This window comes from Typopeltis vanoorti, chromosome 11 (genome assembly GCF_054136105.1).
Source record: "Typopeltis vanoorti isolate ZY-2024b chromosome 11, IOZ_Tvanoo_1.0, whole genome shotgun sequence".
NCBI lineage: Eukaryota > Metazoa > Arthropoda > Arachnida > Uropygi > Thelyphonidae > Typopeltis > Typopeltis vanoorti.
In genome coordinates this window covers 98,847,147-98,869,814 of record NC_143559.1, presented here as the reverse complement: position 1 = coordinate 98,869,814, position 22,668 = coordinate 98,847,147, and the positions used below count along the sequence as shown (strand labels likewise).

The following is a 22,668-nucleotide window of genomic DNA, read 5'->3' as shown; positions in this document are numbered from 1 at the left end:
CAAAGGTATTGGATTAAATGAATCAATCACCGCATCTCACGGTCGATTGATTCTAATGTAACAAGGTTAAACAATCTAATTTATCATCTATTTGTATGAAAAACAAAAGATGGTTTTGCAAGTATTTTCAGTTATATTCTAAAGATTTTACTTTTAATGACGTTTTCATTTATTTAATATTTTATTAAATATTAGTTTCAAGTTTTATTTAAACTACTATTAAAATCTATTTAGGTGACGTTTACTTAAATTGGAATTTAGTTATCCCATAACATTGCTGTATACAGTTCAAAATTACAATTTCATAAATTGATAAATACACTATAAATAGAGACATAATTGATTAAGGTTATAGTGGTCAGGATGCACAATTTCATTTTACGGGTGTAAATATGTCTTATCTCCCACTTAAGCGGAATTATGAACTTTGAAAAAAAAAATAATTAACTCACAATAAAAACCGTAATGACTAGATACTAACTTGTAATGTTTTATTTCCATTTTAACCACCTTATATTAATTAAAACAACAGCGATACAGATACATAACGGATGAGTCATATTATACACAGGTAATGTGCGTCAGAAAGGTTTAAACCTTAAGTGATATGTATCAAGCATGCATCACGTGGGAGTTCCTGGATTTCCATTTCCAAGAGAATTTTGAATTTCTTTCTACACCATTGCATCGTTTATTCGGCAATGAGTCGCTTGGGTGAAGATTGTCATCGTTTGATATGTGATTTTTATTCCTTTTAAAAGTCTCTAACAGCACAGAATTTTCTACTCGCGTGGAGGCGCTGCTGTGGTTCAGAGTTATACTTCTCGAAGAATTGCTTCTCAAGTGAAAAGCTCCGTAAATTAATGGGTTGATCATGGCTGTCGAACTTCCGAAGAAGAATATTCCAGCATGCAAATCTCCACTCAGTTGATCATCGGGATCCAAGAAGATGAGGATGATCATCATACAGTAATATGGGGTCCAGCAGATGACAAAAGTTAATACAATCACAACAGTGATCATTAAAGACTTCATCTTGGCTTTATGAAGTATCCTGCCTCTGGCAGTGTCCATCACATTCCCTGTATAGTGAGACGAACCGCCTGCTTTTCCTGAAAATAAAAATAAAAAAACAGACTGTTTAATTAAAATAGAATCCATGATAGGCGAAAGAAAATTAACAATATGCAAAAGTCGGGAGAAATTTTTTTTTCCGGTGATCCAAAACAAAATAAGAGTTGTAATGACCCAGCGCCATCACGGATCAAGTGTTTAAGCAGTATCTTTTTTTCCTTCTGTACTTTTATTTTTGTCTACCCTGCCTGAGTGGGAGAATAGATTGCATCTGCGTTCTCAAATCAACAGATGCGGTTTCAAATCCCACCGTGGATGTTTGCTAATGTCGTTACATCGCAAATAAGTTTCATCATCCAGGTGATCCCACCACCTGCTTATCAGATTCCTGAAGTGGCTTGATGTTTGGTCTCTGGACGTTGTTCCGAATCCTTATCCAACACATCGTACTAATTTATTATAACAATTTATTTTACTTATAAAAATGTACTGTGGAAGAGCCTGTGTAGCTCAGTGGATGTGGCGTTTGCATACCACCGCGCTTGGCCGCACGAAGGAAGACTTCATTTCGAGTCTAGTCGGCGACTAGAGGAAATTTTTCTAAGCCTTTTTTCGACCGGTTCCCGAGTTAGTCGATCTTTGGCATGGGCAAACAGGTTTTTCCTCCCGGAAACTCGGGTTTTTCGTCCTGTAAACTCAAGAAAATCGACCGTAGAACCCACATTATTTCAGACATTAAATATATTGTGTTAGGGTTAGGGACCACGAGATGGCAGCACTTTTGAGCCGTCTCTCTTCACTGCGTACCGCTTAATTAGTGATAGCTTTGGGCCATCTGTCTCTGATTGGGTACCAGTGGAGATTGAACTGCCCACTCAGTCTCCAAAAGTTAGATAGGGCTAAATGGCCTCGCCTACTCCCGTATACGGGAATAAAAAGGCGTTAGATGATTTTTTTTTTAAATGTACTGTGGTGGAACACACATATAAAAAAATAAATAAAAAGTTATATAGCAATAATTGTAGGTCGATTAGCAGGGAACAAAGTTTTTTAAATACATCTGAAATATTAACCTTCGGGATTAGCTTGAATGTAAATAGACTGGGGTTGTTATGAATGTGAATCTCTTTTTCAATTATTCATTTTATCATCATTGTTAATTCTTTCTTTTTTTCCTGAATTTGTAAATTGACATCATTAGTATTATAGAAATTAAATTTTAACTTAATTTGATTAATTAAATATTTAAGTTTAAATTTTATGAAATTTTGAGGACATAATTAAACTTGTAGAACACTCTAGAAAATGCAAACATTTCATTCTGCAGAATGTGTTACATATAAAACTAAAAATAGTTTCGTAGATAGTTTTTTTTTTCAGAACACATTTAATAAGAATGGTTAGAAAACCCATCTGTGTTCAGCTGTTTTAATTTTCTAAAAACACCCCATGTTTGGCGATATGAAATGAAAAGTTTAAACGCAAATAATTTATTTTGCTTCTTTATGCCTAAGCCATGTGCAATAATTTAACACTTAAAGACAAAAATCGATTAAAAACTGCAGATTATATCGTACGAGCTTTGTGTTTTTGAAGAGAAAAATTACTGTGACACTGTTCCATACTCAGAGCTCAATTGAAATATGATGATACACCTTTATTATTATTTTTTGTTTATCTGAAAGCTTCATTCAGTAATTTGAGAACTCTAACAATCGAAAGTCAAAAGGATTGAACAGAAACACAAAGATAATTATCTTTGTGTTTCTGTTCAATCTGTTCAAATTGCATAGAACCTCTCATTAATTATAATTAATGAGAGGTTTTATGCATCACAAACATCTGCTTTTAGCTTCTTAACAGGGATTAGAAAGTTCGCTGGTAGCTTTTGACATCTGTGTCATCGTACACCATTTGGCGACGACTGGAGATTTACAGTTTATAAGCATCCCTCTAGGGACCAATGTTTTCCACATGAAAAGGCAATGTCTGCGAGAAACAATTAACTTACTGAAATAACCTGACACTTATAAGCTATCCTCTCAAAAATAAATAAATATCACTTCGATCAAAGATTAAGTTTAAGATTGATCGTCACTTTTCAATCTACAGAACTATTCCTTTAATTAGTTTATTATAAAATGATTCAATGTATTTAAGCCGTATTAAGAAATGTTGGTAGTGGAGTTTTGTAAACTGCCACACTTTAAATTTAGGACATCTGTTGGATAATGTTAAATTAAATTTATAGTTTTATAACTAAAAGTTATAAATATATGATTATTTAATAAATAAATAAGGATAGTATGAAAATTGCAGCAGCATCTTACAATTTCAAAAAATTAAACAAGAAAAACTTTAACCAGCATTTTATGTTTCATATAAAATGATTATTTTTTGATGTTTAACTTATTATTTTGATGTTCATCTGGAGGCTGCGACCTACGAGAAAAAGTCCTTTTTAGGACTTCCAGGGTAACAATTAGCAATGCTGAACCAAGGAAGTTAACTGAGGTTCGGCTGTTGCTGTTATCCTGGGTGTGAGTTTTTGAGTTCGCTCCCTTAGGGTTTTTGCCTTAAGGGAGCACTTTGAGTCTCCGGGGAAGGTGTTCTCCGGCACGGCCCGCTGAGGGGTTCTTGTCGGTGAATTATTTTCCTCGGAATTTGAGCGGTTCTGCTCAGTGGTCGGGGAGCCGGTCACTGAGTGGAACCAACGCTGAGATATGGACGATCTTTCGCCCACTAAGAAGTGGCCTAGAGATCGTCCGATTTTTTGAGATTTTACCCTTTACTTACTAATCAGGACTTCCAGGGTAACAAATGGCAATGCTATAGCCAATGAAGCTTTATTTCCATTATTATCAGGGGAGGCTCGTACATAGGCACAGCGAAACTGCAGCATCCCCAATTTTTCTCGATATATATAAATATATTTATTCATTTATTTATATTTGCTTGTAATATTTAATTTTATCATCAACAATCCTATACAATTCTCTTGTTTTGTATAAAAAATAATAAAAACCCATCTTGTAGCACTTAGGAGAGCGAAAGACGCTAGCAGCACTGTGTTTACCACAGTGCCATATTGCTACGCTCACAAGCATATGCACGTCATAGTGAGATGCGAGCTATTAGCGTAATGCGGCACTGTCCGTCGCGCAGTTCCACTGTTGTTTATATGCAGTTTGAGCCAGTAGTAAAGTGTTCGTAGTGTTTATCGTGTTTACTCCATCTCTTTAAATATTTGGAAATAAATATTTAAAAATTATCGAATGTCAAAACTTGCAAATCCATTCCTTTAATTACAATTAAAGAATGGATTTTATTTTTAAGTAATTTTGAATTATACCAGACTGAATGATTTTATCGATAACAAACAATATTTTTTCGTGTTCAATTTTTTTTTTAAATTTTTGCCATAATTTTGATATTTTATCCAAAAACGTATACACTGTACTTACAGTGTGTATGTATATTTAGAAAGTTGCAACACCCCCACAATTTCAAGCACGAGCCACCACTGATTATTATATTTTTTATTCTAAAACAATAATCTCAATTAATTTTGCCAAAATTAATTTTTTTAAATTGGTTATTTATTATTTTTGTTATTTTTTATATTTATTATTTTTGTTACTTTTTATATTTATTTATTTGTGTATTTATTTTAACAGAATCCCTAAATCCCTTTCTAGACTCTAGAGAGAGGTTTCTGGATTCAGGACAAGAAACCACGTCTAGAGAGACTGGGTTTCTTGTCTTTTCTTTTCAAGTAAACCTCTTTTCCAGAGTCCAAGCTGGTACCTTTTTTCCCCGAACATTTCAGGCTTCCTGTAAGCGAAGGAAATTATCGAATGTTTACTGTAATTTCTCGAAATCTTTTCGTTGCTTCCTTCAATCAGAAAGACATTCGTATTATACCTTTTGCGTCATTATATGCTAGTCCAGAAACATAAGCTTTCCCTCTCAATGACACCTGGTTTGTTTATACTGTTGGCAAACACCTTTCGAGTCTGAAGTCAACATCAATATTAAAACTGAACAACAATAAAATTCAGTAAAATTCAAAAAAAAAAAAAGAAAACATTAAAACCGTACTGAGATAATGTTCATGTCCTTGGATTGTGGTGTTCAGATACACCTTCTGCCTAAGCTTTTAGCTCCAAAACTACCGCCATCTCGCGACCCTAAAGCCTAATACTCATATTATTGATGTAACAGTGTTAGTTGACCGATCGCTTTTTGAGATGCAAAGATCCAAACCCGATTTTCAGAGGAAATCCTACTGTCCGTGAAAAACTTCGTCGAACTCGGGAACATGCCGAAGAAAGGTCTACGAAAGGTTCCTTTGGTAGGTGACACCAGAATCGAGCCTATAACGGTCTTTCTTCAGGAAGCCTAAGCCTATGGATGCGGAAGCCGTTTCTATAAGGCGACACACACACACACACACACACACGCGCGCGCGCGCACACGCACGCACAAATCCCCGAAATTGGTATTAGTTGAAATTATAATTGATTCAACTACAACTATGAGGACATTACATTATGTTTGAATAAGAGAACCTGTTTGACAGTTCGTTTCTGTTTGGATGGAAGAAATATTGGATAAACAATCAATTCAGACGACAGAAGTACAATTAGAAGATTTCGGATCAACTGTCACTGACGTGTGACGAGCGTGAGAATAGTCAACGAAATCCGTCCGACAAATACCAATGTTTCAACTACTACCGAATATCATTTAACTTAGGAAGGTGACATTTTTAAACATGATAATTGTATAGCGACTAAATTTCATTTATTTATAACTTTTTTTTCATTCCGTATCTTTCAGAAACTTTCTCTTGTTATCTCGTTCTCTAACTTACGCGAGAAAGCAGATTTAAAAAAATCGGTGATTTTTTATTTTTATTTTTGCTGTTTGTGCTTTCAAATTACACTGAGATTACTTTAAAAAACTATGCATATTCCACGTTATTGAAAATTACCATAATATGTATTATTTAGTGTAATATTTCGGCTTGACTTTCCTGAATCATTATAATCTCCAGTCCACTCCATTCAGTAATATACAGAGAGATATATTAGTTCTTCGGTCCATGCTTGCATCGCTAAAAGGCATAAATAAGCGAAATAAATAATTCATAATTTGATTAAAACAGCCAATGGAATTGATTATGAAACCAGGAAGCTGAGAATTAAGAAAATGACTTTGGAATTTTAATGAAGAACTTTATATAAAAAAAAAATGCTTCGGGAAATGTGAGCAAGAATTTATTTCAACAGTTAATTAAAGAATTTTTCAGAGATTCATTTCAGATTTTAGAGACGTAAGTGTTTCGGTATGGTCAATAAAGCAGAAACTGGAGTTGGAGGGGAGATACTGGGTAAGGTATACACACACACACACACACACACACACACACACACACACACACACACACACACACACACACATTGTTGTAAGCAGGAAGTTCTGTAATAATGTACGTAGAAGCCTCCTCAGAAAACGGCGATCTCGTCTGTCTTAGACCCATAGTTACGCCTCTTAGACACGATATGGAGGTTATTTTTCCAATGATTAAACATACGGGATATCTCACCTTTATAAAAACTAGTCAGCATTGCTGTTTTCAAAATGGTGGCTCCAGTCAGACAGGCACCCATAATAAGCCTTTTATCGAACAAACATCATTTGTTTTCCCATTGTGATCAACACTATACTATTGACGATTACTCACCAGCAGAATTCATAAATAATTGCCTGGAACACCTGGTGATGCATGTGATCAAACGTTTTGCATATAAGCTGTGTAAGTGACGTGTACGTATATTTGCATAAAAGTTTTTAATTCAGTAGCCGGTATGAGTGTGCACACACACACACACACACACACACACACACACACACACACACACACACACACACACACACACACACACACACACACATTCAATGGACAAAAGATTAGAGTAAGGGTGATGAGAAGTTAACGCTGGCATTTCCCGCTCAGAGTGAAACACACATAAACCGAACACACACGGAAAATAGGTCGAACTTCCTAAGAGGGTATCACAAACTGCGAACATGATTAGATGTGGTGAACTTAGCGACTTCGATCGTCGACAATGCGCCGCCACTAAATTGATGACCGGGGTTGACGTATCCAGGCCCGTACAGACCAATCACAGGGAAACGGCGGCACATATCATACCCGGTTTCAATGTCGGAGGTTCAAGCAGTGTCAGCGAGTGAACGGTATTTAGCGTACCATGCATACCATGAGCTAAGGAACAGACGACCTAATCGTGTACCACTGTTGACAGCCCGTCATCGAGCACTGCACCTCGCCTGGTGTCGGAACATCAAAACTGGACCCCTGCAGAATGAATCAGAGTCGTGTGGTCTGATGAATCCCGGCGATCAGTTGTACCGAGCTGACGGGAGGATGCTGACATGGCATCGACAGCATGAGGCCACGACGCCGTCGTGCCAGATGTACAAGTTCAAGGAGGTAGCGGCTCTGTGATCGTTTGGAGAACTTCTCATGTGACAAATGAGTTCCTTAGTGTGTCTGGAGAGGTCCTTAAACGCTGCGAGCTACCAGTGCTGTCTGATCACCTACACACTTCATGGCCTTCGTCCATTCTACAACAATGGTCTGTTTCAGCAGGACAATGCACCGCCCCACCAGACCGCAACCACCCAGGCATCTGAGTTTGGGACCATCCAGTGGCCCCATTGTCCCCAGATTTAAATGCGATCGAATCTCTCTCCCTGGGATGCCGTAGAACTAGACATCAGATCCATCTATCCGGGACCGACGTGTTAGGCGCAGTTATGGAGAATTCTGAAACAGACATGGCTGGAATTACCTTCGGCAACCCCAAGCATCTGGTGGAATCAATGCCTCAGAGTACAGTACAGTACAGTACAGGCGCTAGAGGAGGACCGACACGCTATAAGACAAAACATTATCTGTAATGTTTTCTCTAATGAGTGTATATTACAGCTTACTTTTTGGATATATATATATATAGTTCCTGACTCCAGAGTGCCCTTTCTGCTTCCTTCTAGAATACATTTATAATCTTCTAGAGTTCAGCTTCCGCGGTAAGTCACCATTCCAACCGTCACTGAGAATTAACATTCATTATGAGTGTTGCGGTCTATGAATTTTATGATGATGATGTGATGCTCTATCGGTGTCTACTGTTGTATTTTATCTTGTGCATTGCAGTTCCTCTAACTCCAGTCTATTTTGTATATTTATTATATCATCTATTTCGTAATAGTTTCGAAAGAGTGTAATTCCCTTCCTCCAAGTAGTCAATAGCTCAAAATTACCAATACTTTTTAAACGTAGTGTATGTATCGATGTTATTTCTTTGTTAATTTTCTTTTTGTTAAGGCGTGAGGTTCAATGGCCTATTTGTGCCATGTCAAGCATCATTTCACAAACCTAATTTGTACTATTTCAGGGCGATCAATCTAATCTTCATGTTACTGATTCCAAGCGTTCTTTGCGTTTAATTGATTCTAATTTATTTCCAGAAATTCTAAAAAAATCAGAATTTCGCAGGAAGAAGTGAAATATTGTGATTTTAATATCTCAAATGAAGGACAAACATCGTTGTCCTTCATTTGAGATATTGGCCTTCTTCTGTTAAAAAAGCCCGTATGAAAAGTGCTTTAGTTTAAGACGAGCTCGAGCCAGAACTTTCCAAACGAAGGCCTTATAAAACAATATATCTTTTTTGCTGTGTTGCCAATAGAAGATCAACGATGACCTAATATTCCTAAGAATCTGCTGCTGGTTAAGAACAATTTGGATGCAGTTTATAGTTGTTATTTTATGATTTTAAGGTTATTAAAATTGTGCATTTATTGGCGCACTGGCTGAGAGGGGTTACAACACATTTAGTAGCTAATAATAATAATAATAATAATAATAATAATAATAATAATAATAATAATAATAATAAATAGCGTCTTCATCCCCCAATAATTTCTAAACTTAGTATAACTCGAATAACTCTAGAAATTAGTATAAAAATGGATTCGTTATTCAAGCAATAATATTATCTGGTTATTCTCAAATGCTCTGAACATTGGTTGCTCTTCCAAGCATTTGGAAAGCTATTCATAAATCAAAGTGAATGACAAAGACCACATCATCATTTCGAGGTCATTTATCTCTAAAGCGCATCTCTAACCTGACAGATTGTAAATGTTTTAAAAAATGAATCATGTATCTACTTCAACATATGTATTTTTATCCTTCTGACACAACGCATTTTCGAGCTGAGTAGGATTTAAAATGTTTTGTAGTTTTTTGTTCATCCAATCCGCCCATCAATCTAATTATAAGTAATAAAAATATAAATCAAATTATAGGATCTTCTTGACACAATGCATTCAATCGCCATAGGATATCGCTGGATATGTTAAGGAGATTGCATACATTATGCTAGAAAGTGATAGAAAAAATGACTCCATAACTTTCTGGGAAACACGAAATTGCGAAAAATGTATTCATCAGAAGAATAATAACAATGAAAAAGGCTACGCGATGATCTCCATTGAAAACATCTAAAACAATCAAATACTTCCAACCAACAGCATAAATCTCCATTGTGTAAACCATGATTGGTTGAGGGGGGAAACAATGTGCCTTAAATACACTGGTTGCCATAAATTAGGGAACAAAGAAAAATCACTCAAAAACTATGATGGATTTTTATGCAATTAGGTGAAAAGCAGTACGCGAAATGTAAAAGAAATACCCATAAAAATTTTATATAAATATTTTAATTTCAGTAACAAATGGGTACATTAAGGAAATGTTTAAAAACAAGAAATCAAAATAAGATTGTCAAAATGCCTTATTAAGGATTAAGATCACCCCCTCACAGCAATACATGACTCACAGCGATCTTTCATGCTGTTTATAATGATGTCCAGGAGATCAGTTGGTATTAACAACCATTGCTCCTGGAAAGAGGGAGGTTGGGAGCAGCAGCACGTCTACCTATAGCATCCAGACATGCTCGATAGGATTATGATCAGGAAACCTGCCAGGATAATTCATACATACGATCGTCTCTGCTTGAAAATATTGCTCAACGAGCTCTGTTCGATGAGGATAAGCATCACCGTCTTGTAGGACAAATGCTTCCCTTATCTCATCCGCATACAGACAAACATAGGTGATCAGGCTCTCGTCTTTATAAGTTGCAGCATTCATAATTCCGCTACGAAACACTTATAGGTCAGTGCGTTTCCAGCGAGATGCCTCCCAAAGCTTCACAGTACCTCTACCGAAGCCTTCTTTTCACGAATATTTGAGAGCAGATAACGTGTCCCTGGTTCTCTCCAGATCAGAGTACCTGGTATCGCTTTGTAGAGCAAATCACGACTCGTTCGTAAACAATACTAACAACATTTGGTTTTTGGTCCAACTGACATGGACCCTGGCCCAATTTCAAACATTCTTTAGTGTGGCGTGTGGATATTGGCACGCAGACTACCGATCTCCTAGCATATAGACCACCTTCTTCAAGCCTCCTGTGCACAGTGGAAGGAGATGCCAATGTTCCTGTAACTGATGTGAGGTCAAATGTTAGCTGATTCAGAGTAACACTCCTGTGGCAGCGAGCAGATAATAAGACATATCGGTTATCCACTGCTGTTGTAACCCATGTCATTCGTTCATTTTATTTCTGGGATGCTGTTTTTGACTAGTGGAACTGGTTCCACAGTCCATGAACCACAGAACGACTAACATGTTACCATCTGGCTACCACCGTCTGACTTTCACTAGCTCTGATCTTACGATGGCTCGCATTTTAATTCATCGATTAAATAATGTCTTGTAGCCATATCCAAGAACTAGGAGTGATAAATGCTAGTATGTTTATTGGATAAGTGCATTGAGTTTAATCATTTCCGAGTTTCATTTCCATAAAACAATGTTAAAATATGTACTACAGGTTTTAATCTTTCGCGGATGCAATTGCAACTAAAAAGAAAAACAAATTTAAACGAACAAGACTGATCTTCTAGAATAAAATGTGTCCAATATGTGAAGAGACATATAAAAGGGTTGAGGAAAAGTGATAACAGGCTACAAAGAAGAAAGAGAGGTAGATACCCCTGGGGAAATATGGCTAAGATCGATCATACAATTCAGGACAAGTGACACTGTCTCAGGAAATGGAAATAATTACCGCCAATTCCTCCAAGCTTCTGAGAAATCAATGAGTCGAAATAGTCAGAACAATCTTATGGGAAAGTGAGAATACATCCTTTAACTTCCGTTTCGGTAAGAGAGAAAGAACTTCACTGTTAATTAAGAAAGTTTAATGAACTAAATCTGCCCACCGAACCTTCGTCACATACTAAGTAACGAATAATCACTCTTTCTTGGTAGCCTGTTTTCGTACGTTCAACTCTGAACTGTTGAAAATAGTTATTTATTTACTGATAATTTTAAGAAAAACTCACTTCAGGTGTTAAAACATGAGCTATTAGTAAATAATAGTATACGAAGAGCTACCAACTCTTGAAATATCTTTTGTCCATGCTAACAAATATTGGTTAAAATAATTTAGTAAAAGTATTCATTATTATTATTATTATTATTATTATTATTATTATTATTATTATTATTATTATTATTATTATTATTATTAAACTCACACTGGAGGAAATATATATGAAAGCTACAAAGAAAGTCCGAATTCGTTCAAAAACAACACAAAATCCTTGGATAACACAAAACTTAATCCTAGAAATACACAGAAAGGACGCTCTATGGAAATAATTAGAGCGATATCCGAATAACAAAGCTTTAAAAACTGAATATAAGATAACAAGGAATCGCCTTACAACACAAATCAGAAATGCAAAAAAAAAGCTACTACAGAGACAAACTAACCTCTGCACAAAACAACATGAAACAAACATGGCATCTGATCAATGAGATGCTAGATTTTGTTCCCAACACCACCGCCTCCGAAACCATAAAACACAGCTTCATGAAAGACGCAAAACCTATCCAACAACTAGCAAATGACTTTAACCAATACTTTGAAGACTCCATCCAAGAACTACACAGAAATATTCCCCCAATCACAAAACAAGACCCTCCACTTGGACCACAATCAAAACAGGCATTATGGTTCCCAACCATAAAAGAAGCAGAACTTCTCTCTGCAATAAATCAAATCAAACCAAACAAAGGCCCAGGAATAGATGGTATCAGACCTAAAGATATAAAGCAACATGCAACTAGTTTAAGTCCTATCCTACTAAAACTAATAAATAACATATTTAAAACAGGACAGATACCAAGTATGCTAAAGACAGCCATAATCACACCCATATACAAACCTGGAAAAAGAAATTTAATCAGCAATTACAGACCCATAGCAACATTACTAATTATCAATCTAATTATGGAGCGGATCATACTGAAGAAACTCACATCATACACATAGACCTTTCATATTATCCCCAAAACACAATATAGTTTTTAGAAAAATAAGGTAACAACATCTCTCTTGGAAGACTTTACACACGTAATTAATACCGCCTTAGACAAAAAAAAAAAATTGCCATGGTAGTCTTTATTGATCTAACTAAAGCATTCGATACACTCACATATCAAACCTTGTTATAAAAGCTGAGGCATGTTGGAATAGACGGGCCTCTTCACAGGTGGTTTACAAACTACCTTCAAAATAGAAAGCATATCACACGTATCGGGTCAAACCGAAACAAGAGCTACCAGTAACCTGTGGAGTACCACAGGGAGCTGTACTCTCCTCAACTTTATTCAGCATTTACACGCACGATATTAATCAGCTACCACTCAAAGGTAAGATATTCCAATACGCAGACGATACACCAATAATATCCATCCATAATAACGCATGCATAGTCCAAACAAATATGCAACAAGACAAAAATCTGATCATAGACTGGCTCACGAAAAACTCCATACACCTAAACTCAGAAAAGAAAAAATTAATGATATTCAGAAATCCTATGACTCGACCAGTTGATAACAAATATCTAACCATCCAACATCCACTTTCCAACATACAAAACACACAGAACAGCAAAACCACTACAATCACTCAGGTTGAAACAATACGATAGCTTGGAATTTACTTTGATACAGATATGAACTGGAATAGCCACATAAACCATCTACACAACAAACTCCGAACAATAAGTGGCAAACTTTACAGGTTAAAAGACATAGTTCCCATAAGCCTAAAACATCAATATACAAAGCACTATGCCAAAATATACTAAGATACGCTATAACAACGTATGCTTTCTGTGCACCCTACAAATTAAATAGATTAATGTCGCTACAATACAAAATGACAAAACTGATCTTTTGGGAACAAAGAGAAAATCACGACCCTAGAAGCATTGCAATGTCAGAACACAAAATACTGACAGTAAAGCATTTATGTCACTATGCAGCTTTGCTAAAACATTATTTCGATGCCAACTACAGGACAGTTAGAAATACATACCGTATAACAAGACCTCAGACTACTAATTATATCACATATAAATACAATAATCACTACGGAAAGGCCACGCGAAACTTCTACATCCCAGACATGATAAACAAATTACCTTTTGAATACAGAAACCTTACAAATTACAATAGCCTGAAAAGAGCTCTAAGGACATACTATGAACGAGAAACACGCACACAAAATACCATACAAATTTAATGAAGCACAATATATATTCGTTTAGTTTTCCAGTTCAGCGATGCATCAATGCATTCCAAGTTATTGTGCGTGCGTGCGTGCGTGCGTGTGTGTATGTGTGAGTGCGCGCGCGCGAATTTTTCAATCATAGATTTCGTAGCTTCCCAACTACAGCAAAAAAAAAAAAAACCAATACATAGTAACGAACCGGTGTCATCCTCAGATAAGCTTACATATAAGTTTCGAGGATGAAAGCAAAGAAATTAGTTCTCATCCAAGATGTATCATATGTAACCAAATGCATGTAATGTACGTATCACATGAAAACCAATGTATGTAATGTATGTATTATATGTAAACCAATGTATGTAATGTAAATATCACATGTAAACAAATGTAAGTAATGTATCATAAGTAAACAAATGTATATAATGTATATAATAACTGTAACAAATGTATGCAATGTATAAAAAAATCTTTAAAATGTAAATCATGAGTTTACACTGTATGTTTGTGAGAATAAGGAAATATAATATTTAGATTGCATATGTGTAAATACTGTTGTATAATCACACCTTTTCAAACTTGAAAAAAAAATAGTAAACTACAACATATAATATTATACAACTTATGTAACTCTGAACATTCCCATTAGGAGGGTGGTGAGTAATTCCCATTACTCATCACCCTTTGTAAGTCTTGTAACTCACCATCGTCTTGTAAGTGTGGTGAGTAATTCCCATTACTCACCACACTTACAAGACGTTTGTAAGTCTCAATCATATCTTCCCTTTTTCTCCTGTTTGCTAGTCTGCAGTCTACAAATTCTCAATCTCTCTTTATAATCGGTATTACATAATCCTGATATCATTTCTAACACTCTCCTTTGCACGCACTCTCTCTCCAAAATATCAGAATCACAAAGGAAACCAGGAGACTAGAGCAGCGCACAATAGTCCAAGTGTGGTCTTATCAACGCCTTGTAAAGAGGCAAAATAACATCCTTATCTTTACATGTGAACGTTCGTTTCAGCATTGCAATTATCTTTTGAGTTGTATTTGCAATCCTTGCTAAATAGCCACTGAACTTCAACTTACTCTTCTACTAACACTGCAAGATCTCTAGCCTGATCAGTTTCTTCTAGCATAATCCTACCAATATAATACGACATTGGATATCTAATCACGCCGAAGTGGACGACTTTACATTTACTGACATTGAACTGACACCTATTTTCCCATGCCCACAATTCCAGCCTACTCAAATCATTCTGCAGCATTTCTGACTACCTTACCAAATCTTGACATCATCAACAAATAGCTGTATGTCGCCTGTCAAATCCTTCTCAATGTCATTAATGTACAGATTGAATAAGAGTGGACTAAGGGCTAATCCATGTGTACACCACTGGTTACCTTACATCCTCAAACCTGTATTCGTCAATTTATGCAACAGTCTACCATGCTGTAGACAGTCAGAAGCCTTAGCAAAATCCAAACGTATCCAATCCCCTTATCTAATTCAATGGTAACATTGTTATAGAATGTGAACAAGTTGCTAAACGATGACCTTTCCTTAGTAAACCGATGTTGCTCATTGCAATGTAGAGATTCACTGTCAACCCATTTCTGAATGCGAGACCTAACCAAATATTCCATAATCTTTACCATCACAGCTGATATACTAATTGGTCGATAGTTGGATACATCTGTCTTTGCACCACCCTTGTGCATTGGAATTACCATACATTCCTTCCATTCCTGCGGAATCTTCCCTGTTATGAGACTCATATCAAACAGCCTGGTCAAAGGAATGGCCAGTTCATCTGAACACTCTTTTAGTACAAGTGCTGTTATTCCTTTAGTCCCTATTGCTGATTTCTTATTTTCTTATTCAGTTTATGCAACAGCTCTAATACGTAGTCCTCATACACCTAAGTTTCTTCATCCAGTGACGAGATAGCAATGAGCTCAATGTCGCGTGCACAAGGTTGATAGCTTTTAGCAAAATGGACACTCATTAGCATTTAGAAGAATTATTCTTTCATATTCATTCTTTGTCTTACTTTCAGCATATCGATAGAATTCTTGTGGGTTGTCTTAGCACGCAGAGCCAGTTTCTTTTCCTACGCAGACTTATTATTCTAGCCTGCTGCTTATAACTTTCATAACGGACATCATCCTTATGCACACCGTATTCCTTCCACATCATCATTTTCTTACGAATCCCTTGCTTAATAACATTACATATCCATTTCACTCCTACTATATTTATTCTTCTACCTCTAGAGAGACATTCTAATATCTCATCATTTAAGTATTGCTTAAATGCTTCCCATGCACTGTCGATATTTCCATCCAGCAACCGATCCCATTCCACTGAACTCAGTATACTCCTCAGTTGATCATAATTTCCTGCTTTATGGTTCAGCATGTAACCTTTGCTGAATAGAACATTCAGAAACTCAGTCACTTCCCAAGTGAGTAATGCATGATCATTGTCATCAACCGGAGGCAGAATAGTTACGTCTTTAACCGAAACGCTCTCTGACACTATAATCAAATCTAACACTTTTTGACCTCGAGTTTCTTCTGTCACGTGCTACTTGAGGAAGTTGTCCCACAACAGCTCAATAAATGCATTTTCATTCTTCTCATGAGAGTCTACTGCTACCCAATCAATATTTGGATAATTAAAGTGTCCCGTTATGATTATTCTTTTCGTGCTCATCTTTTCTATTTGGTGATGCATTTCTTCATCACCAGCAACCGATCCACCAGGTCTGCACCTACATGTCACTATGTTATTGATTTTATTAGATTCCACCTTACACCAGATGGCTTCAAACTCACTGCCGCATGAAATACTATTAGCAGTAGTACTACAATCATAGGTGTCAACACTAACTAGATTTTGGTCATCCGATATTATTAGCAGCACGCCCTCCCCCTTCCTCTCCTATCCTCTCTATCGTTCCTAAAAATAGTGTACCCCTTACACTCTATGCCAGTTAGTAGGTCTGATTCTGATAGCCAGGTCTCACTAATGCCTACAATCTGAGGTCCCAACATATTGACTAAGACAACGAATTCTTCCCCTTTGTTACTCCTAGCATTCGTGTGCAGACATCTGCCTACATGTTCTTTTGTATACTCTTGTCTGCAGTCTGCATGACACAGTTGGACAACTTGCAGATCTCTATTCTCCTCTAGTGTCTTATACATGTAGATATCGTTGCACACGTTTGATGGGTCTGAACCCGGACGAACACAAACTCGAAAAAATACTCTCCTCGTCAACATTTCCATGACAAAAAATCTACTGAAAATAGTCATGTAGTTCAACCCAAGCATTAATTCAAAATACCTCTTGTTTACTTTATGCTAATTTTTAAAACGTGTTTTAATATGTTTCTAATTAAAAAATAATAATAATAAAATTTTAAGCTATTAATAATTTTATTATATTTATACTATATTTTTGTATTAAATATTATAAAAAAACAATCGTATTACTAAAGTATAAGTAGGAAATTTTTCATTTTGTTTCGCCCACGATAGGCAATTTCCTTACTAATTTAATTAGCCGAAAGGCTATTTTACCGGTGAATATGTTAATAGAAAGGGGGATGGTAAATCCCTTTATGTTTTTATAGCCGGATACGAAACTCGGATCGAAATTCATCGAAATCCATAGAGTTTCATGCCGAAAAAACTATCGGCGAGCCCAAGTGTAAATGATCACTTGGGTAGTACAGACTAGGGCAACTCCATGCAAAGGTGGAGCAAGCTCCGTCACTAACTTTAATATTCTCTCATAATGTAAAACCCAGCTCCTAAGAGATGCATATATATTGTTTTACATTATGATAAACTATCCTTTATTAATTAAATTATTTATTTATTTTATTAATTTAATTAAATTATTTATTAAATTACTAATTTAATTAGCTTTTTAACGATTTAACTTAGTAATTAATAATATATATAGGAGTACACCACTTTAGCAATTCGATAGTAGAGGTATGTAAGTTCGTGTTCAGTTAAAACCTCGATATTCCAATGAATGGATGTTGATATGAAAAAACCGATGAAATACCCTTGGAGGGTAATGGATGGCAATGCGGTAGTCAATGAAGTTCTAACTCAGGCTCAACTATTGCTGTTACCCTTCTGCCGTGATCAGAGCTTTAATTTAATAGTTCAATAACACCTTATCCCTAAACTGTCCTCTACAGATAACGAGGAAGATGAAAAGCATACTTGCTTCGCCCCTTTAAGCCAGTCCTTATAAGGATAACCTTGATATTCCAGGTCTACCTACTCACTGATGCGACCTCAAAAAAGGTTGAAACCGGTCATAGTTTTTTCGGCATGAAACTCTATGTATTTCGATCCGTGTTTCGCACCTGGCTATAAAAACATAAAGGGATTTACCATCTCCCTTTCTATTAGACAATTTGCTTATTGCATATCAGCAGCAGTCTGGGTGGGCTAAGGATTAGAATTCTACTTCAGAGACGAAACACACTTTTCAAATCACCTCGTTTCTATACTGACCTCTTAATATATTTCTTAATACAGCAATCCCTCGATTAATGCGTTGTTTAAAACAGACGCATTAATCGAATATAATAACCTATGGGAAAAGTATAATTCGTTCCTCAAACTTTTTTTGACCCTTAATTTTTTTTCTATAAAAGGATTAGGATGTATCTCAGGGCCTAGTTAAAGGAAAATCGTGAAGCTGAAAGACAATAAAACATATTTAGAATGTAAATTTATTATTATACTTCTTAATAAAAAAATTGAACTAAAGTAGTTTAGCGGGCATTCTATTTCTGTTTTCTTTTTCTTTTTTTTTCCATACAACTGACGGCCCTATTACCTCTTCTAGTACTGCAAATTTAACTGCTTCTCTCTTAATCAGGGTCAGCCTCTAAGTATTGCTGCTTAAAAACTTCAATTATATGAAAAATATTTTAATTGTTTCTGTGAAATCTCTTTGGGCTTGCCAGTGATTAAATTTCCATCATATTCTTCAGGATCTGCTCGCTATGCATCTAAATTTAGCAGATCAGAATCACTCAATTCCTCATAATGAGATTTAATTAACTTAGATTCATTTGAAAAGGCTCTAAAATCATTTGCACAATATGGAAGAATGTGCTTCCAAATAGCTCGCATATTGCTAGCAGTAATTTCATTATGTAGGCTATTTCTCTTTTTTGAAACGCTCAAACCACCCAGCACTAGCGTGGAATTCTTCTTTTCCATCATTGGTAGCCCTTTCTTTCAAGGTTGCAAAGAGACTTAATGCTTTTTATTTAATAAGGTCAGTGCTTAGCTGGATCCGTATTTGGTTAGTTACAATCTTCGATCCATGTAGAAAGAAGTCTCTCTAATTCAGTCATTATAATACTTTGATTTCGAGTGCATGCATGATGAACTTCAAGCAGCCTTACCTTTCTCTTTGTAGTTAATTTTCATCCAGCCTTGTTGATTTATCTTTATTATTTCAAGTTTTTCTTCCAATGAGATTACTTTTCGAATCATTAAAAAATAACTTTGTAATATATTTTCAATCGGTAACTAAATTATTTCATCCTAGTGAGTGATTTTAAAATAGTTAGCCATAAAAATATATAGATAGAAAATTTTAAAATCTGTAACATTTATTTTTGAGATGTATGCACTAATCGAATTTTAGAGGCGCACTAATCGAATTTGGGTATAGAACAAAATGATGCACTAATCGCAAACGCACTAATCGGAGGCGCATTAATCGAGGTATTGCTGTATGTACTTTTTTGAACGAGTCCCATATCCACAACGTAGTAAGTTATCTCTTTATGATTATGGGATGGGACGTTTATTTATTTATTTTTTGTTTAATAGGAGAAACATAGCAATGAGTTCGCAGTTCTGAAATATTTCTATTGTCTTAATTTGGGCACAAGTTGATCTTCTTCGCCTGCATGCACCAATGTTTTTCTTTTGGTTAGAGAAGGCTGCTTCACAACTAGCCTAGACACTCAGACAGTAAATTATGTTTTTATATTGCTTGATCTGTTGTAATTGTTTATGAAGAGATGGAGAGAAGAGAGAAATCTAAAATTTGTTCGTTGAAATGTGTTAAGAATGTTAAATTACTGAGAATATGTTCGATGGTAAGGAAAGTATAGAACTGTGTTAAGCTTGTAGTTTTAGATAGTTTAAATTTGTGGATATTATCGTAGATTAAGTGGGAGGGATATTTGAAAGTAATGGTTCGCCTTATCAAAATCGGTATTTCTTGTTTTAGGTCAGTCCAGTCTGAACATGTCCAAGAACTTGTTAAAGAACTGACTTTTTAATACTTGGGGTAATTATAATAAAAGGAGGTAGCTGCCAATATATGTTCTGTTTTTATTTTTAAAAATTATGAACTTAATGGACTGCCAGTAGAATCATCTAGAGATTCAATAAAAATGATTGCTGATTTAGTTAACAGTTTATCTTCCTCAGCATCCCTGCTTTAACTGTACTACGCAATAAAATATATTTTTAAAAAATATATTTCATTGTGTATATGGGTTTAAATAATTTTTGCTTAAATTAGTTGTAAACATATAAAAAAAATGAACAAATTACACAGAATAGTAACTCACTGGAGATGGTATAAAATGTACAGATGTAGGTGGTGATGAGGATCGCTAGAGGAAGGAGGAACGTGAACACTAAGGTGATGGAAGTGTACAGTTGTTCTTGCCAATCAGCAGTATAGGAGCCATACGTGACACATTGGTAGAATTCTTCATCAAATGGGCCAAGTTTAACCCGGAATATGACCAACTGCACAAAATCAAAATATACATGTTATACAGTAGTTCTCATTAAATATTGAATAATTTTACACACAATTTTACCTTTGAATATATTTACAAAAAAACGCTATTCAAAATATCATATTTCATTAAAATTTTGCATCCATCCAGATTTCGCACATTTTGGTTGACAGAATGTTTTCTTTGTTATGTTTATTTTTTTTCTGCTGTTTTAAATGAAGAAAAAAAAATTCTGTTGGAAATTGCTAAATGGCCTTGTAAAACAACCGTTGTGATAATGATGACGTCACTAAAATGTTCATACATTCCTTATGATAATCCCATTGCACAAGGGTGGTGCAAAGCCTATGTATCTAACTATTGACCTATCAGTAACTCTGCAGTGGTAGTGAATAGTTTGGTAAAAGTTGGTAACAGGTGGAATATAGAAATGGATTCACAGAGAATCTCAACTTTGCAATGAATGGCATGGGTTTAAAAATGGAATGGAATGTTTCAGTAACTTACTCATTTTACAATAATGTGACGGTGAATACAGCAGGATACTTTTGGGACTTTTCTAAAGCTTGTCTCAGGATTGGAAGGCTGTTGAATAATTTGGAGGATATGGGATTAGATCCATCTTCTATGGGATTGAGAGCCATTCTCTTATCCAAACAATAAGTTTGGATAAAATGGTTATCAGTCCAATGTTAGTAAATGTAAAGTTATACACTTTCATGAAAATGAGATATTCAATTATACTGTGCGAACGTGCTAGAAGAAATGGATCTTGGAATTTTAGTAGTGGATAGGAAGGCAAATTTATTTTCTTATTTTTATATGACTGCATTCGTTTCAGCATTGAAATTATCCTCTGGGATGGATTAAATCGCATTATTTACTATATGATCTTAGAACTTCAACCCAGAAGATAATTGCAATCTTAAAACGAACACTGACATGCAGGAATAAGGAAATCATTTTGCACGCTTTAAAGGTTTTGATACGACTTCATCTAACTATTGTGTACAGATCAGCTCTCCTGGTTTCTGAGATGATACAGACACAGTGAAACGCTAGGACTAATATATCATTATATCATATCAATATATTAATAGACACGAATTTGTTGCTGCTTATTTTATTATAATAGTCTTTTTATATAAAAAATATAATGGTGGTTTAGAATATTTCAAATAAATAGTTACTAAATATTAAAAAAAAAGCCTAAATGTTTTATTTTATAATAGAATATTACAGTTTAAAATAAATATTAGCAATAAAATTGTCTTTTTAATAAAAAAAGTACCAAATAATATCTAATATCTGAAGCCTAACGAAAGATTTCAGATAGCAATACTAGTACAGTAGTTAGTATTGAGCAAATAGAAATCGTCTGAGGGCTCATGACTTCAATTATTTCAGTAAAATTTGTTTCCGATGTACCTTGACTATTTAATTTCAAAAAGAAGTTGTAATGAGATTCAAATCGTAAAGTTCTAGGCATAATAACGATAATTGCCATCACAAAAGTAATGAAACATCTATTAGAGCGCGTTAGGCCTTTATTCAATGGGTAATTTGATGGTCTGTCTGTTAGATGGCTTTCTGAACCTCAATGATCTCTTATCCTCCACTTCCATGATCTGTGTTCATTAATATCTGGAAATTGGTAGGTTAATTTATCATAGGTAATGTATATATGAAAGTTTGTCGGTTAATTTACTTAGTACGAAAATGCAATGTATTTACTACAACCAATAAGATTAATGGACATAATAAAATAACATTTAAAAGAATGCATTATTAGTAGGTGATTACATATAGAAATAGGTGGACATAGAATCTATACTTTGCAATAAACATTTCTTTGCTAAGGGGGAGATCATGATACCGGTGGACTCGTTGTAATGTAAGGTACTGTTTTGTACTAACAATTCATTTAATACCTGACAGGTGAATTCAAGTAAGTGTTTAATTTAATTGGTCGTATTAACGCGGTTATTTTATTTTCGCTATTATGAGATTTATCTTTA

The 22,668-nt window shown here is 35.2% G+C and overlaps 1 protein-coding gene across 1 annotated transcript in view; it reads right to left on the bottom strand.

The window, feature by feature from the left end:
- Window positions 1–612: 612 nt before the first annotated feature.
- The window catches only part of LOC150101873 (gonadotropin-releasing hormone receptor-like), a 177,005-nt gene continuing 154,949 nt past the window's right edge, over window positions 613–22,668 (bottom strand). The window contains exons 2-3 of the mRNA XM_090399922.1: window positions 20,474–20,657; window positions 613–1,112 (exon numbers count right to left, since the gene is read on the bottom strand). Coding sequence (XP_090256048.1) covers window positions 613–1,112; window positions 20,474–20,657 — 684 coding nt within the window. The remainder of the gene's footprint in view (window positions 1,113–20,473; window positions 20,658–22,668) is intronic.